This window comes from Hyperoodon ampullatus (genome assembly GCF_949752795.1).
Source record: "Hyperoodon ampullatus genome assembly, chromosome: 3".
NCBI lineage: Eukaryota > Metazoa > Chordata > Mammalia > Artiodactyla > Ziphiidae > Hyperoodon > Hyperoodon ampullatus.
The window spans coordinates 83,240,429-83,259,376 of NC_136916.1; the positions used below are offsets into that span (position 1 = coordinate 83,240,429).

The 18,948-nt window shown below is 34.8% G+C and overlaps 1 protein-coding gene across 1 annotated transcript in view; it reads left to right on the top strand.

Moving 5' to 3' along the window:
• LOC307049542 (ankyrin repeat domain-containing protein 26-like) overlaps window positions 1-18,948 on the top strand; it is a gene marked incomplete at its 5' end in the record, with an annotated part of 115,218 nt that overhangs the window by 67,307 nt on the left and 28,963 nt on the right. The window contains 8 exon segments of the mRNA XM_079699102.1: window positions 3,812-3,894; window positions 7,865-8,016; window positions 9,964-9,997; window positions 10,280-10,421; window positions 13,691-13,904; window positions 15,760-15,908; window positions 15,911-15,939; window positions 16,552-16,689. Of these exon segments, the coding sequence (XP_079555228.1) occupies window positions 3,812-3,894; window positions 7,865-8,016; window positions 9,964-9,997; window positions 10,280-10,421; window positions 13,691-13,904; window positions 15,760-15,908; window positions 15,911-15,939; window positions 16,552-16,689 (941 nt within the window).

Here is an 18,948-nt window from a genome sequence, read left to right on the forward strand (position 1 = left end):
ACCTGTTATGGGATTTGATTTTCCTGTGACTGTGCCCCTCCTACTGTCTCATTGTGAATTATCCTTTGTCTTCGGATGTGGGGTATCTTTTTTGGTGAGTTCCAGTGTCTTCCTGTCGATGATTGTCCAGCACCTAGTAGTGATTCTGGTGTTCTCACAAGAGGGACTGAGAGCATATCCTTCTACTCCACCATCTTGGTTCAGCTCTTATTTGTCTTCAGAAATTGAAATCTGACAATTTTACTTTCGTTAAAAAAAAGGAAAATATTTTTGTTATGTATTCATTTCCTGTGTCATGGCACTGTATGCTCTTTGGATCTAGTGTGGACCTAGACTTATCCTATTTTTACCAGAGAACAATTAGTCACTCAAGGCTATCATTTCTTTTGTAAATTTATGATATTTATCCAAGCCTTAAAAAATGAGTTCTGAAGATATTGGTACATTGAGGAAAGACCATCTCATTGTATTAAAGTAGTACCATTCATTAAAAGATTTTTTAAAACCCATGTCTCTGGAACACACAATACTGTCATGCATATTTAAACATAAAATAAATGGTTAGACATAATTTTGTTAATGAAAAAATTTATATGTTGAAGAAACATAATTATTAATAAAGCTCTTAAGGTATACAGAAAATGTAATAGAGATTGATGAGTGAATCAAAGTAAGTAACACTAGAAAATTAAAAATTAGAAAAAATGAGAGGCAATAGTTAACGTATCTATATGAATGGCAATGACATGTAAGGTACAATAAGCCATGAGGGAGTAGTGTGTTTGGTGGGAGAGGAGGACATGGGACTGCTTCTCTGAAGAAAGAATTTGTTCAGGTTAGTCAAATTTGTATTAGTATTCACATTCTAATAAACGGAAACTTTGTTTTCAGATTTTTCAGATTGGGATTCTGCTAGTTTGTTGCTCAATAATGAGACTTGTCAAAGAGCCAGGCATTTGAAAGTTGATGATAAATATCCATTTGTGTCACAATCAATGACCAAAAATCAGTCAGCATCCACAGCATTTGGACAGATGACCTTAACAGATAAAGAAAAGATTAATATCGGAGTGTTGTTTCTGTTAGGGGATTACACGCTCCGTGACCTGTGTGAGTCACAACTGCCAGAAAACAGAGAAAGCAAACAATGTAATAAATAAGCACAGAGCACTCAACCGTAGACCACCTCGGCATGGCTTCACCATAATCCTGATGTTTCCAAGATCATTTTGTGGCAAAATCTGCTTTGTGTTTACTCCTTTTATTCAACCTGCAGCCAAACGTCTTTCAGCAAGACGTTTGCATTCTTCCTCTGACCAAAGCAACATAATAAATAACAAAGGGAATTAGGAGAGAGAATAGGTTCGTTAGGCTAGTATTTAGCATACACCTGAGAGTGGGTCCAAGATTATATTTAGAACTTTGGGACTAGTTGGGAAACCTAGGCAGACATCTCAAGATTCCCTTCTCAAAATGTAGTTTCTTAGCTTTATTTTTGTTTAGCTCTGAATTCATTAGTATTAGTTATAACTATATTCAATGTAACAAAAAAAGCACCTCCAAAACCAAATACTAAACTATTTCTTGTATTTTCTATGAGTTTATATATTTTAGAATTGGCTTTCCCAGCAGTAATGGGAGTCATTGGGGATTGCTACGTAGTCCCTCCTTCTTAGCTGTGTCCACATAGTATATCAACTTATTATTTTTAATGAATTAATAGTTCACAAGGGATATTGGTTTTAAGGAGTGCTGATCATTTAAAGATAGTGTAAGGAAAATCAATTCTAATTCTACTAGGATGCCCAGTCTATTGATTAACCACATCTAATATATGTTCTACATAAATACCAATTAATTTAGTGCCCTTAATCAGCCATATGATCAGGGCTATAGTAATAAATCATACACTGTTTTCTTTTTCCAGTCCTATAGTTTTATCTTCTTGTCTTTCCTTACCTGTGGAATTAATGTTACATTTACAAAAGATTCTCAGTTATCTCCTAGAGTAGTGACTACGAGCTATAAACTCAAAGTTTTTTTTTTATCTATACAAGTGACTTGTTTGCTCTCATTTCTCCATGAGCTTGGTAGGTCCAAGAAGCACAAATTCAAACGAAACACCTACACGAGCCCCCTCAACACAGGAAGATGTGAAACAGGAAAACTGGAAACTAAATACAAGCAACTTAAAACAGTTCATGCAGATCATTTCTCTTCTCAGTTGATACCTTTTATAAAGTAATAAGCAGAGTCTAGTTCTTGAGGGGCCCAGGATTCGTGCATTTATTTATTTAATAAAGATTTATTCTATGCTGGGTCCTGGTAATTTTATATCCTAAATATTTCTGGAAACAGTCCCTCAGTGTAGGCCTGCATCATCTTTTTTTTTTTTTGCATTATAATGCCATCAAATTCTTCTCCCTCTATTTATTTGTATGGCCTTCAAATTCATCCCTCCCGCAGCATTTAGAGTGATCTATCTCAAATGCACCAGTGATCGTGAACCACTCTTTAAAGCATATTAATGTCCAGCCATCTTAGAATGACACGAGGCTTTCATAATCTAACTTCTACCTGACTCTCCCTCTCTAGCCCTTTCTGTCTGTCCTTTGCTCTGGAATTCTGAACTGCTGGTGATGCCCTCTCATCTATCCCTGTATTTTAGACAAATATTCACCCTGTTTTATGTATGCTTCTCTGCCTGTCTTGCTACAACTTTCCATGCTCTCTCCCTTTCCTGCCCTCTATTCCCTTGAATCTGACTGACCTCACTGTGTAAGTCTCAGCTCAGGCACTATCTCTAGAAAAGGCATCCCTGACACCTTTCATCTACATTCTTCTTTAAACTCCATGTTTAGTACTGAGCAGGAACTCAATAAATAATTATTGAGTAAAATAAAGACTGTTTATACAAAGATGATTTCAAGAGATTGTCCTCTACAGTCTAGAAGCAAAGAGGATAGATGTGAAGAAATAATTTACAGTTCAGGTGATGAAGATACACTAGTAAAATCTATAAAGTACTAAGGTAGCTACTAGGAAAGAGATACCTATTTGGGGAAAGAGAGCTGTAATCAAGGAGGACTTCACAAAGCAGGCTGAGTCTTAAAAGATGAAAAGAACTTTGTCAGAAGAGTAGAGGAAAACATTTCAGATTAAGGAACTGATAAAAGCAGGAAAAGTAACAGTAATTTTGGAAACCATGAATAACGTTGCAGTTGAAGCTTGGTGTGTTGTTAAATAGGTACTATTATGAAGTAGAGAACAGAGTATATTGTGACTTTCTATGTTTGTCCTGTATTTTTATATTTTGTTTGTTCGTTTGTTTGTTTTGCGGTATGTTGGCCGCTCACTGTTGTGGCCTCTCCCACTGCGGAGCACAGGCTCCAGACGCACAGGCCTAGCGGCCATGGCTCATGGGCCCAGCAGCTCTGCGGCATGTGGGATCTTCCCGGACTGGGACACGAACCCGTGTCCCCTGCATCGGCAGGCGGACTCTCAACCACTGCGCCACCAGGGAAAGCCTTTGTTTGGTTTCTGATTGTTCTGTTCATTGATGTTTGGTGGATTAATTTGTAAATGAATCTTTGAGATGTTTGTGTGCCTGTAACCTGGTGACATCTGGTATTTCCCAGATGGTTTGTTGGAGTTTTAGGTAATTAGAAGTATTTCTTAAAGAAGTAAATATTCAGCTAAAGATTAAGCTTAATTTACATTGTCATTTGATAAAATTTTTTACATGTATTTTTATAAAGATTATGTCTTTTATCTAACTGTTCTAAGTAGTTAATTTTAACTAAACATATAGATTTGTCAGCAGAACTAGACTTAGAAATAACATCGGAGGAAGCACAAGAAAGGCTTGATGGAAGTGAAAATAACCACTCACGGGTATGTAAAAATGTAAATTTCTGGCTCAATATTGTTTTCTATGTTTTAACAACAGAGTTCAAATGAAATTACCTTTCAAAATTAACCTCTTAGAATTGATAGATAATAATTTAATGGTTAGTTTTTATAGTGCTTTAATTACAAAGCTTAAAATATTGTTAGAATCTATTATAATTTATAGTTAAACTTTGTCCTTGGAATTGAGGCAAAAAAATTTCCTGAATATTGTTTGCTTCTTCCTTACATGATAAAGAAGTTGATATTAAATACTGAATCGTATGATTAAGCAGTTGAAATTATGAACAGTATATCAGTGATGGTCCGTGAGTTAGATTCATGGAAGGAGAAATCATTCCCAGCTGTTCAAAATTTGCAGTTTCAAATTGCCAGTCACTAATGCCAAGATTAAAGATTTATTCTGTCTTGTGACCTCTATGTAATCGACCTAAAGATCTACATTCAGGGAGAGAAGGGGTCATACAATCAACCCAATTGCCTATTAAGGAAGCAGACCTTCCAGAATTGGACCTTTGTTGTTAGGGTACAAACAATAACTTTCTAATTTATTTCATTTCAGGGTAGGAAACCAATAAATAATATTAAACAATGTTTTATCCACATTCATTAGTGGATATTAGAATATAATATAACTGAATGAAAGCAGGTATTATATCAACGTATAATACTATCATAGTATATAATTTGCATTAAAATTTAGGAATTTGTTCCTCTTTCTGATTGGTATTAATTGATTTTGGCTCCTAGTAATTTAAGGTTTGTCTATTCTCCAGTTACTCGTCCTTAAAAAAAAATCCTTACGTGCACATAGGGACTTTTTAAGGTACGGTGAGGTGAAATATTTTTAAGTAAGGAAGCCTTTGTAACATTAAAAATCATCTCCTAATTCATTTTTGGTAGATTTAACATATATGAATTATTTAGTTCAAACAAACAGTGACAAAATTGGGTTTGTGAGTTCATGTTTTTCTCCTGTTTCAGGCTAAGGCAAGTTATTTTTCACTTCTTAGTTGTAATCCAGTGATTTGTGAGTAGCTAAACATAGATTAAGAAGTTTAATGGTTAAAGTTTAATTATTTTCTAATTTTTCTTTGTCCGTACTTGATTACTTAAGGATAAAGTTATTTTACAAACATGTACCCTGACAGAAAAGACATCTGAAAATCAAATCAAGCCAATTGATCTTCCGCTTTTGCATCTGCAAAAAATGCCTCAAGAACCAGAAATGAATAAGGAATGTGATAGAGAGGACATATCTGTATGTTCAGGACTTCCTTGTGTACAGAAGCATGAGGAAATGTGGATCAAACGAGGCAAATTAGGGTGGAAAAATAACTTCAAACGCATCACAAATAAGTTAAAGTGGAAGTTTGGTGGAACTTTTGAAAAATACAAAATTACTGTTTGTCCTGAGGAAGAGCCACTGCATGATAACCCTAAAGAAGGAGCAAACATAAAGGAAATACCTTCTAATTTGACAAATAATATACCTGACTGTGAGGCAAAAGTTGCATTTGGAGTATCTGTCTCTCTAGCATTCCAAGCATTTCCTGAACAAAAAGAACCCAGTCTTGAAAATGTTTTTCCATCTTATTTAACCTCTGGGTCTTGGGGACATTCTTGTCCGTCATCTTCACAGCTTTATTTAAATGAAAATAAATTAGACTATGAAAGTGATAAACCAGACACTGAACATGTTTTTAACAAAAATGAGGAGAGTTTTTATAATGATACAGAAAATAAAAATGTAAGGGACTCAGTAGTTACATTTGAAATGCAAGAAGACCAAGAGTTTGATATGCAAATGTTACAAAATATGAACCAAAATACCACTAATTGGTAATTAGACTCGGATGTATACCTCAGTCTAGTGATCCCAAAAGACTTTTTGATTTATGGCTTGCCCGCTCCAATGAAATGAAACACATGATTCAAATAAAAAGTCGTGATATTTCTGCTGTTCCAAATACTTATAAGAAAACCAAACCAATACAAGACTGGTTCCAGAAGCCATTGCTTGCAGATAATTGCAGTGCTAATAACTATAAAAGCATGCAACCTGAATTAGAAAATGGGAGTTCTTCTCCACTGAATAGTAACAGAACATCCAAAGTGTATCTAAATGAGGAATTACAGCAAGATATGCAAAGGCTTAAGAATGAGATAGGCATGTTACAAGTAGAGTTCCTGGCTTTGGAAAAAGAGAAAATTCAACTTCAAAAAGAGATAGAGGTTCATTTGCTGCTACTTTGTTCTTTCTCTTTATCAATGATCTGATCCATTCTGATTTTCCACTTAGTAATAAAATGGGGTCAGCTAAATAGGTAATTGTGTAGAAATAGATTACTTCTGCCATCTAAATAATAGGAAACTATTTTCCTGGCTTTTGTTCCTTAATCAACCTAAGTCTCTCTCTGTCAGTCTTTCATATGAACTGGGAAACTAATTTAGCTACATACCATGTGACCTTCTGAGCCAGAATTTCCACAAAGGAAATTGCTTAAGAAATATAATAAGCTTGGGTTTGGGTTTTTTTTTTTTAATCTATTGGGTGTTAAATATAAATTACACTCTATGGTATGGGAAGGAAGCAGTGACTGAAAGAAGGGACATAAACACGTATTCCTGCTAAACTAATCTCTTTATTGTGCTTTAGTGTATGCGATCTTCTCTGCTTTACTCAATCGCTTGGCACTTAGAATTCCAACATGGCCACTTCAAGATATTTTTAATAACAAATACATGTACTCCCACATATTCTTTAGTCACCACTCTCAGATGTTTCTGTTGAGTCAGACCTTTACTTTGTGTTGTTTAATAAAATGTGGTAAGTTTTGACATGTATGATTTTATCATTTAGGTAGTATAAACCCTCAGGCAAACAAATTCAGTATTTATCTCCAAAGGAGAAAACTGAGTTTTGATGTGCAATGAGGGTTTTTTTTTCCTTCCAGTAATAGATTTTTTAATTTGTTTGTTTGCTCTTTTGTGTAAGAGGTGCATTGACTGAGTTTTAAAGTAGACAAAAATCTGTAGATATTCTCCTTTGAAAGAAAAAGAGATGAGCCCTACCCCCAACTGAGGCATTAAATTACTTTGCCAAAGTCACACTTTTAACTTATCTGATTAATCTGATGAATTCATTTAGTAATTTATCAGATTCAGGGTTACAGAATTGTATCATCTCTTTTGGTGCCATGAAATGATAGGAAATGCCACTTTAGGGGCTTTGGACAAATCATTGAACCTTTCTTGGTTTTATTCCCATTATTGGTAAATAGTGGGGCTAAAGTAGATAATTGCTTCTGTACCCTTTAGCTATAAAATTTCATGGTTATTGAATGTGAAATTGGGAGGCATTACTCATTTTCCAGAATTCCACACTAACTAACAATTCATCAATTTCACTCTACTCCTGTTTTTTGGTAAACTTTGGTTCATATATTTTAGTGAACACCGTCACTTTTTTGATATTCCCAGGATCCAAATGAAAAAAGAATTGTAAAAGGCAGTGGGGGAAGAATAGCTTCAGTGCAGAAAGAAGGATGTTTCCTTTTTGTTACTGAAGCACCAAGGTGTCCCATCCTCTAAATTTGGCTGTTTAATGCAAAATCCAGGTGGTAAAGACCAAAGAGGACAAATTTTGTGTCTTTGTCTCTTTATTTCTCTGTCTCTGCCATCAGACAGGGAAGAGTGGATGTGAATAGCTGCACCACATTAAGAAAGCCCTTTTTGAAATTTTTAAAATTTTATTTCTTTTCCTCAAACAGAAAGAAGCAGACTTTACAAAAATTTCAATGACTTGTAATTAAAAAAATTAAAGTAAGCACAAAACTATTTTTATTGCTTAAAGCCGGGGCAAACTCTGAGTCAAGTAATTAATGACAATGAAAAGGTCTTTATAATGAATAAGGTAATAACAATTATATGTAGTGTCAAACTTTCATTAAAGGTTGAAGAAGCAAAGAAGAAGCACAGAAGTAGTGAAATGGAAGTATCAGAAAACATATATGATGCTGATGATAGTGGATTAATTCAACAGAGAAAGAGCAGAAAAACTAATAACCAACAGTTTCCTACCATGGAGAATGAAGATTCTGATAGGTAAGCCTATGTCAGTATTTAACAATAGATAATTGTTATTTTCCTATAAAACAAGTTCTCATTTGAGCTGATGTTCATGATTAACAAATTGTATATTTTACTAGGGTTATAGTTATTTCTAATACTCTTGTCCTTTAGCCTTAATACTAGAGTTAATTGGTTAACACCCCACCGTATTACAGTATTAGAGTATTCTGGATTTGACTGTATACTTACCTTTACCAGTGTGTTGTATTTTTAAATATATTTTATGTTACTAATTAGCGTCCTTTGATTTCAGCTTGAAGACTCCTTTCAGCATTTCTTGTGAGGCAGGTCTAGTGGTGATGACCTCCCTCAGGTTTACTTTGTTTGGGAAAGCCTTTATCTCTCCTTCATTTCTGAAAGACAACTTTTCTGGATAGAGTATTCTTGGTTGGCAGGTTTTTTCTTTTAGCACTTTGAATATGTCGTCCTACTCTCTTGAAATCCATTGATAGACTTATGGGGGTTCCCTTATAATTTACAAGCCTCTTTGCTTTTGCTGCTTTTAAGACTCTCTCTTTGTCTTTGATTTTTGACAGTTTTGTTATAATGTCTCCTGGCGAGGATTTCTTTAACTTGAGTTTGTTTGGTGACCTATGAGCTTTAGGAACTTGGATATCCAAATCTCTCGCCAGGTTTAGGAAGTTCTCAACCATTTTTTCTTTAAATAAGCTTCTGCCACCTTCTCCCTATCTTCTCTTTCTGGAACTGCAATGATTTATGAATTATTTCCTTTGATGGTATATGGTGATTCATGTAGGCTTTCTTCCCACTTTTTCATTCTTTTTTTCTTTATTCTCCTCTGATTGGATAATTTCAAAGCTCCTGTCTCTTAACTCACAGATTCTTTCTTCTGTTTGATCCATTCTGCTGTCAGTGCTCTTTATTGCATTTTTCCTTTCATTCATTGTATTCTTCAGCTCCAAAATTTCCATTTGGTTATTTTTTATTATTTCTATCTCTTTGTTAAACTCCTCATCTTGTTTGTGTATTACTTTCCTGATTTTATTGGGTTGTCTTTCTGTGTTTTCTTGTAGCTCACTGAGTTTCCTTAAAACTACTATTTTGAATTCTCTATCAGGTAGATTGCAGATCTCCATGTGTTTGGGATTTCTTACTGGAAAATTATTGTGATCTTTTGGTAGTGTCATGTTTTCCTGATTTTTTTTATGTTACTTGAAGTTTTGCATTGCTGTCTTTGAATTTGAAGTAGCAGTCACCTCTTCCAGTCTTTAATAACTGCCCTCTCCAATGTATCCCAACTTGCATTTTTTTGTTCCAGTGGTATGCTGGCACTTCTCTGCTGGAAACCTGGATTTCCACAAAGGCTCTCTCGTCTGTGGGTGATTGTCTAAGACAGTGTTTTCCAGGGGTTGCCTGGACGTTGCTAAGAGTGGCTGGATCCAGTTCATGGGCCATGCAGGGTCCACAGCTGGGCTGTGGTCTGTATGTCTGTTACCACTTGGGTGGGCAGGACTCTTCCCAGGTCCCTTGGTTTATGGTGCTGGATCCTGTAACTGCCACAAAGCCACTTTTGTCTGTAGATAGATGCCAAATTGTTGCTGGTGGTGGAGGGATACTATGAGGTACCTATTTTTCAGCCCTGATGCTGACATGACCCCAACATGTGGGTGTTTCAAAGTAAAAAAGTAAAAACCCTTGTATATTTCTTCCTATCAAATAATGCAAGTAACATTATGTTTTTCCTTTGATTGTCAGCTTAATCTAATTTAATGCTTTGTTAATATTATTATGGTGTATTTTCTTTGTCCTTTAATGTTACTCTTTCTATTTATTTTTTAATCTATTTTATAGAAAATTAATTACCAATGCAATGATTTTATGTAAAAAACAATAGGTTTAGGTATTCTTTGTATTTTAAGTATTTAATATTTGCCTGAAAAGAATCGTTTGTTTTTTCAGGGCTACAAAGGAAACATCTAATGAAAAGAACAAGGTAGAGTAAAAAACGAATTATACAAAATATTATCCTGTAGTAAAAAATTACTTTGTGAAAGGTATAGAGGAAAAATAGAAAATCTTCCTTTGTTGTAGAAACATTTACTTTGAAAAAATTATTTAGAATCACTGTCGATAAAATTATCCCTTTGATAAAAATCTGTTCTTTTAAGAAGTATCTGTGTTTTTCTTTAATAAAGAGACATTTATCACCTCTGTACACTTAGTATATTTTATAAGTATTTTGGGGACATTGTGAAATAGTATTTTTTATTTGTAGGTCAAAGAGCAAACTAATTCTATGGATGACCTTGATGACTTAACTCAGTCATCTGAAACAGCTTTTAAGGATTGCCAGATGCTTTACTCTAATCATAAGAATTTCATGTTGCTAATAGAACATCTTGGCATGGAGTGTAAAGGTAGGACCATGGTATAAATATGTATATTTATATGTATATTTTTGTGTATACTGTTGTAATATTTGGTAGAATTCACCAGTGTAGCCATTTGGGCCTGGAATTTTCTTTGTGGGAAGGTCTTTAAGTAGGACTTTAGTTTCTTTTTTAGATATAGGGCTATTTAGTTTATTTGTTCTTTCTTTTTTTTTTTTTTTTTTGTGGTACACGGGCCTCTCACTGCTGTGGCCTCTCCCGTTGCAGAGCACAGGCTCCAACACGCAGGCTCGGCGGCCATGGCTCATGGGCCCAGCCGTTCCATGGCATGTGGGATCTTCCTGGACCCGGGCACGAACCCGTGTCCCCTGCATCGGCAGGTGGACTCTCAACCCTTGCGCCACCAGGGAAGCCCTATTTGTTCTTTCTTGATTGAGCTTTGGTATTTTCCCTCTTTCAAGGAATTTACCCACTTCATCTGAGTTGTCAAATTTATTTACATAATGTTCATAATATTACTCTGTCAGTCTTTTAATATCTGTAGTGATTTCTCATTACTCATTTCTGTGAAATTGGTAATTTGTGCCTTCTCTCTCTTTTTTTTTTCATTATCAGCCTGGCTAGAGGTTTATCACTTTTATTCATCTTCTGAACATATTTGGTTTCACTGGTTTTTTTAAAAATTATTTATTTATTTATTTATTTTTGGCTCTGTTGGGTCTTCGTTGCTGTGCTCAGGCTTTCTCTAGTTGCGGCAAGCGGGGGCTACTCTTCATTCAGTGTGCGGGCTTCTCATTGCTGTGGCTTCTCTTGTGGTGGAGCATGGGTTCTAGGTACATGGGCTTCAGTAGTTGTGGCATGCGGGCTCAGTAGTTGTGGCTTGCGGATGGTAGAATGCAGGCTCAGTAGTTTTGGCACACAGGCTTAGTTGCTCTGCGGTATGTGGCATCTTCCTGGACCAGGGATCAACCCGTGTCCCTTGCATTGGGAGGTGGATTCTTAACCATTGTGCCACCAGGGAGTCCCTCATTGATTTTCCATGTCTTTTTTGTTTTGTTTGTTTTGTTTTTTCTCATTGATTTTTTCTTTGATGTTTTTTATTTCCTTTCTTCTGCTTGCTTTGGGTTTACTTTGCTCTTTTTTAAAAAAATATTTATTTATTTATTTTATTTTTGGCTGCGTTAGGTCTTTGTAGCAGCACGTGGGATCTTTTGTTGCACTGCGTGGGCTTCTCTCTCTAGTTGTGGTTGTGGGCTCAGTATTTGTGACACTCCAAATGGGGTGTGGGCTCCAGCGTGTGTGGGCTCTGTAGTTGCGGCATTCCGGCTCTCTAGTTGTGGCTTGCATGTTCAGTAGTTGCAGCGGGCGGGCTTAGTTGCCCCATAGTATGTGGGGTTTTAGTCCCCCGACCAGGGATCGAACCCATGTCCCCTGGATTGGAAGGCAGATCCTTAACCACTGAACCATGAGGGAAGTCCCCTAATTTATTCTTTTTCTGGATTTTTATGTTGGAAGCCAAGGTCATTGATTTGAGACCTTCTTTTCTAATATAGACATTCAGTGCTATAAATTTTCATGCAAGTAAGCAGCATTCCACAAATTGTAATATATTATGTTTTCATTTTTATTCAGTTCAAAATACTTTGTAATTCCTCTTTTCATTACCTCTTTAATCCAAGGATTATTTAGATGTGTGTTATTTAGTTTTTGAATATTGGAGTATTTTCCAGAAATATTTTTGTTCTTGATTTCCAGTTTGATTGCTTTGTGGTCAGAGAACATACTTTGTATGACTTAAATCCTTTTGACTTACTCCTTTATTTTATAACCCAGAATATAGTCTTCTTTTGGTAAGTGTTCCATGGCTACTTGAAAAGAATGGTGGTGTTCAAGTCTACAGTATCCTTGATGATTTTCTGCCTGCTCTTTCTATCACTTATTCATTGAGGGGTATTGAAATCTCAGATTGTAATTGTGGATTTGTCTATTTTTCTTTGCAGTTCTCTCAAGTTTTGCTTTATATATTTTGAAGTTACTAGGCGCATAAACGTTTAGGGTTGTTATGCTTCTTATTAATTGACACTCTTATCATTATGAAATGACCTTGTTTATTGCTGATAATGTTTTTTGCTCTGAAGTCTACTTTGTTTGGTATTAATATAGCCAGTCTAGCTTAGCTTTGTTTTGTCACATGTTAGTGTGGTATATCTTATTTCTAACCTTATTACAAATTTATGTCTGTATGTTTAAAGTGCATTTCTTATAGGTGGCATACAGTTGTGTCTTGCTTTTTGATGCAGTCTGACAATCTGCTTTTTCTTAAAAATTAATTAATTTATTTATTTGTTGATTTTTGGCTTTGTTGGGTCTTCATTGCTGCGCACAGGCTTTCTCTAGTTACGGCGAGTGGAGGCTACTCTTCGTTGTGGTGCACAGGCTTCTCATTGCGGTGGCTTCTCTTGCTGTGGAGCACAGGCTGTAGGCCCATGGGCTTCAGTAATTGTGGCATGTGGGCTCAGTCATTGTGGCACATGGGTTTAGTTGCTCCATGACGTGTGGGAGGACCAGGGCTCAAACCTGTGTCTCCTGCATTGACAGGTGGATTCCTGACCACTGCGCCACCAGTGAAGTCCCTGACAATCTGCTTTTTAATTGAGGTTTTCAGACCATTTTCACTAATGTGATTATTGATACAGTAGGTATGAATCTGTCATTATGCTGTTTGATTTCTGTTTATCCCATCTGTTCTTTGTTCCCCTTTTCTTTTTCTGCCATCTTTTAGATTAATCAAGTAATTTTTATGATGTAGTTTTATTTCTTTTTCGTTTTTTTGGTTTATTAACTGTAACTCTTTTGTTTCACTATTTTAGTGGTTACTTTAGGGTTTACAGTATTTTACTTAGGGTTCTCACAGTCCACCTTCAAGTAATATTGTACCACATCATATATAGGATAAGAATATTACAAAATAGTTTACTGCCACTTCTTCTCTCCTTGCCAGATCCTCCTGGATCTGTGGGATTGTAGTTTTCATTAAGTTTAGAAAATTGTTGGCCATTCTTTTCTTCAAATATATTTTTTTCTGTTTCTTTCCTCCACCTCTTTGGGGCATTGTATATTTAGCCACTTGAATTCCTGGTCAGGGAATTAAGGTCCCACATGCTGTGCGGCATGGCCAAAAAAAAAAAAATGTATTTGCTCAATGTATGGATGAGTGAAGGTGAAAATGTGCAGTGCTTTATACATAAAAATTACTCATATATTTCATTTCTATCTTTGTTTTCTTCCTAATGCAGATTCTGTTAGCTTATTGAAAATTCAGGATGCAGTTCTTTCATATGAAAGATTAGTAGAACTTAAAAAATATTACTGTGAACTACTTACAGAAAAAAATAAAAAAATGGAAAATAAGGTTACTGGGCTACCAAAGGAGCTATCAGAAACAAAAGAAATGAAATCACAGTTAGAACATCAAAAAGTGGAGTGGGAACAAGAGCTCTGCAGCTTGAGGTATTGAACATCTTAGTTTTCAAGAAATATTTGAACTGTTTTTATTTACTGTAATACTACAGATGTGTATTTACTTTAATACTACGGGAAGTTTTATACTTGCTAACATACCTGCTGGGATTTTACAGGGGAGAAAACTTCATTAGTATTGTGGAGTATGAAATTCTTGGAAATAATACAGCAAGTTCTTAACAGTGGATACTTCTACTAATAATTTAATGTATATATTTCCAAATCATCATTTTCATGGCCATACAGAAGTCCTCCATACGAAGGCTCATTTTTTTTGTAATATCTTTTTTAATTTTATTTTTTTATACAGCAGGTTCTTATTAGTTATCCATTTTATATATATTAGTGTATACATGTCAATCCCAAGCTCCAAGTTCATCCCACCCCCCTGCTTTCCCCCCTTGGTGTCTATACATTTGTCCTCTACATCTGTGTCTCTATTTCTGCCTTGCAAACCAGTTTACCTGTACCATTTTTCTAGATTCCACATATATGCGTTAATATGCGTATTTGTTTTTCTCTTTCTGACTTACTTCACTCTGTATGACAGTCCCTAGATCCAACCACGTCTCAACAAGTGACCCAATTTCGTTCCTTTTTATGGCTGAGTAATATCCCATTGTAAATATGTGCCACATCTTCTTTATCCATTCGTCTGTTGATGGGCATTCACATTGCTTCCATGACCTGGCTATTGTAAATAGTGCTTCAATGAACATTGGGGTGCTTGTGTCTTTTTGAATTATGGTCATTATTTTTTTTAGCAAATTGAATTTCAGTTATTTTTCATTTTTCTGTATTATATTTAATGCTACAAGGAATGTCTCTTCTATAAATTCATTTCTACATTTCTGATTATTTATTTTGAATAATTTCTTTAATATTGTGTTATTTGGTTAAAGTATGAGAACTTTTTAAAAAGGTCTTTGATCCATGTTTCTAAATTGTTCTCCAGAAAGTTTATATTTCTTTACACTCCCACCCACAGAAGTATGAAATGGCCATTTTTCTCAAGACAAAATTTTTAAAAACATTTATGTAGTTTTATTCTTAACATATGCGTGGATGAAATAAAAGGTAAAAATGGAAGGTGATTACTGATTAGTTTATTCAATATCTCTTTCATACAGAGATAAAATTAGTTCACAGGTTTGTGCTGAAAGCACAAAATACTCTCTGTTTAATTAATTAATATGGATTCTGCCTTATGGGATTTAAAATTATTTATTAAATAGATAATAATCAACAAGTTGAAAATGTTACAAAAGAAGAAACATAAAAAGTGTGGGGCAACAGATATTAGACTCCCTAGCCTAGTCTTGGATTACAGTGTCTGAAGATATATGTTCTGTAAAAGGCATCTGCAGATTTTATCTGGCACTGTAAGTCATTTAGGGGTACCTGTAGTATTTTATGAAGTTGAAATTTTATTTCTAGTGAACTTATAAACTTGTTTCTAAACAACAGCTTCTCTTTTTAACTAGTAACTAAATTATCTGTCCTAAAGGAGGAGTAATTATGACAGTGTGGAAAACAGGGTAATTTTCGGCCTAACTTCACTGAATAATTTCAAAATTTCTTTCCTACACTATTCACCAGAGTTACTCTTGACTAAAACTTACTTAAGTGGCAGAATGTTTTTTCATTGCTACCTTTCAAGTACATATATCTTTATGAAGAGATTGAAGTGAGGAATTAAAAATATGAGGCCTAGAAAGGAAAAAAAAACTGGAGAACAGAAATTTCATTAGGATACTAAATCAGCAGGTGAAGATCCAGATCATAAAATGAACTTTTTATTTTCTAACAAAACACATTTTAAGGTAAGCATATTTAACTGCAGATTCACCCTAAAACAAGAAAAAAAGAAGAGAAGAAATGCTGACAGGTTATATGAAAAAATTAGGGAGCAGTTAAGAAGAAAAGAGCAATACAGTAAAGAAGTTGAAATGAAACAACAACTTGAACTCACTCTCAGAGCACTAGACATGGAACTAGGACTGTGAGAAATAATCTGAATCAGGTAAGTTAATCTTTGGTGAAAATTTCAAATTTCCAACAGTATTTCCTCAGTATTATTTGTAATATCTCTTTGATTTAATATATATTATTTAGGTTTAAAACAAATAAAAAGTGTTATCTCATCCTAAATATGAACTATGACATTTATAGCTTAAATTATTAATTTCTTGCCATTCTTAGCTTCTAATACATGCTCTGTGTATGTTTTCTGAATGGAGGAATGGAAGGTAAATTGAGCTTAATGATTAACATAATGATTGGCATTTTTGGTCCATTCGAAAGTAATATTCTTAATTCCAATCCATGTGTTAATTTTGGCTTTTCTGTGTTAAAATACAGGGTAAATTGCCTTGAGACTGCGATGGAACTAGTTAAATGCTTTGTAAAAAGATTTTCTTTCACAGTACTATATCTCCCTGTATTTTTGCTCTGTGATAAGTTTAGCAGTCATTTAAATTAAAATCTTAAGTTATTCATGTGGGATAAATATCCTTGTGTTTATTTTAAAAGGCTACTTCCTTTTAACAGTTTTTTTTAAAATTCTGCTCTTAAGCTTTTGACTTTTTTTTTTTTAATGGTATGAGACCAAAAACCTCATGAAATATGTCTCCAGGTTGTAGAAGAGCGAAATGACGCTCAGAGGCAGCTTTCTCGAGAGCAGAATGCCAGAATTTTACAAGATGGAATCCTGACCAGTCACCTTGCCCAACAAAAGGAGATAGAAATGACTAATAAGGAAATGAATTCTGAGGTATTTTCTTTAATCATTTTCAAATATTTGTGTGTATGTATCTGTATATGTATATATTTTAAAAACCAATACTATACGTCACAGACAGTGTAGAGGATATTTAAAACCTATTTAAGTATATTTTGGGGAGGGGGTGGACGTTTCTCATCCATTGGATATTTAATATTTTTAATTCAAACATAATTGAATTATATTTGATTAAATTTAATTCAAGTAGTATTTTTAATTCAAATCCATTTGTCTGCAACAGTCAAGCAGTGACATACAATAGCCTCATCCAAGGAGAGGCTTTTAATATTTTCCATAGGAACTGATGAACTTTTCATAATCTCAAAACTATTGCTACCATCTAGAAAAGTCTGCACCCTGATGGCGGTTTAGGCAGGGAAGACCATGTGTGCTCCACCATCGACCACACTACCCGACCAAATCCCAGCACTGAATACGTTCTTGCCCTCTGCTTTGGAGTGAACATGTCAATCACTATGCACCTCATCATTTTCAGTGTCTAAATCAGAGTCTGTTCTTGGCTTCACTGTCATTTCTTTAACCAGTACCCCATCAATGACATTTTCACATCACTTACAATTTTTCAGTATCGTAAAAGCTGCAACATTAGTTGTAAAAACAATTTTTTTTTTGTTTTGCGGTACGTGGGCCTCTCACTGTTGTAGCCTGTCCCATTGCGGAGCACAGGCCCCGGACGCGCAGGCTCAGCGGCCATGGCTCACGGGCCCAGCCGCTCCGCGGCATGTGGAATCTTCCCGGACCGGGGCACGAACCCGTGTCCCCTGCATCGGCAGGCGGACTCTAAACCACTGCGCCACCGGGGAAGCCCGTAAAAACATTTTTGAGCACTTTAACAAAATTATTTCCTTAGAATAAACTTACAAAATTACCAAAAAAAAAAGAGATAACCCCAAAACAAACAAACAAAGCAACATTATGATTTCTGGCAGTGATTTCACTTCCTTGATAGATTAGTAGAGAGATTAGTTTATCCCTTCCACTGATGGTAAGGAGGAAAGGTATAGCCAGTTCAGAGGCCATCTTTTGGACGTCATTCTTCTACTTGTGAGAAAATTAACACTTTGCTCCATGTAGTGTCCTATTTCAGTACAAGGAACTTTTGAAAATAGTGATAGATATGCCATAATATTTATTTAGTGATAATTTATTGATAAGTATTTTATTTTTAGTGAAACAGTTCATTGTATTTCCCCCTACCTTACTATTTTAAGCATTATGAAGAGAGAATAAAAGTTATTGCAGCAGCGAATAATCTCACGATTTTCTAAGATCTCTATAAATTTTACCTTATTTACCACGAGTGTATGCACCATAGTGAAATATAAGGCTCATTTCATATTTATATGTTTGTACTAGAGAACTAGCTGTGGTTTGGTGTAAGAGGACTCATAGTAAAGTCAGAAGACCTGGAGAAAAGCCTGCAGCTTGCTTGTATTTTTGACTTCCTCATTTCCAGGACTGTCATAGCTAAATGAGTTAATTGATGTTTGTAGAAGTGCTTAGTACAGTTATCAGTAGATGTGATTCTTGTAACTGACTATAAAAATATTAGAAACGTAGAATATTTATGGAATATTCTCAGGACTATATAAATATTAGAAACATAGAATATTTATGGAATATTCTCAGGAAAAAAAATTTTAGGAAATTTAATCTGTCGAAATATATACAGAGCTAAGGCTTTTACTATGGGGTAGCTGTATAGGTTAGCTAGCAGACGTAATTATTTTTTAAGCTAGCAGGTGGTATTTTAGTTTATTTTTTATTGAAGTATAGTTGATTTACAATACTGTGTTATTTTCAGGTATACAGCACAGTGATTCAGTTATATATATATATATATATATATGTATATATATATATATATATATATATATATATATATATATATATATACCTTTATAGATTCTTTTTCCAAATATTGAGTGTAGTTCCCTGTGCTACACAGCAGGTCATTGTGGGTTATCTGTTTTTTATATAGTAGTGTGTATATATTAATCCCAACCTCCTAATGAATCCCTCCCCCTCTTTCCCCTTCAGTAACCATAAGTTTGTTTCCTACGTCTGTGAGTCTCTTTCTGTTTTGTAAATAAGTTTATTGGTATCATTTTTTTAGATTCCATGTATAAGTGATATCATATGATATTTGTCTTTCTGTCTGGCTTACTTCGCTCAGAATGATAGTCTCTAGGTCCATCCATGTTGCAGCAAATGGCATTATTTCATTCT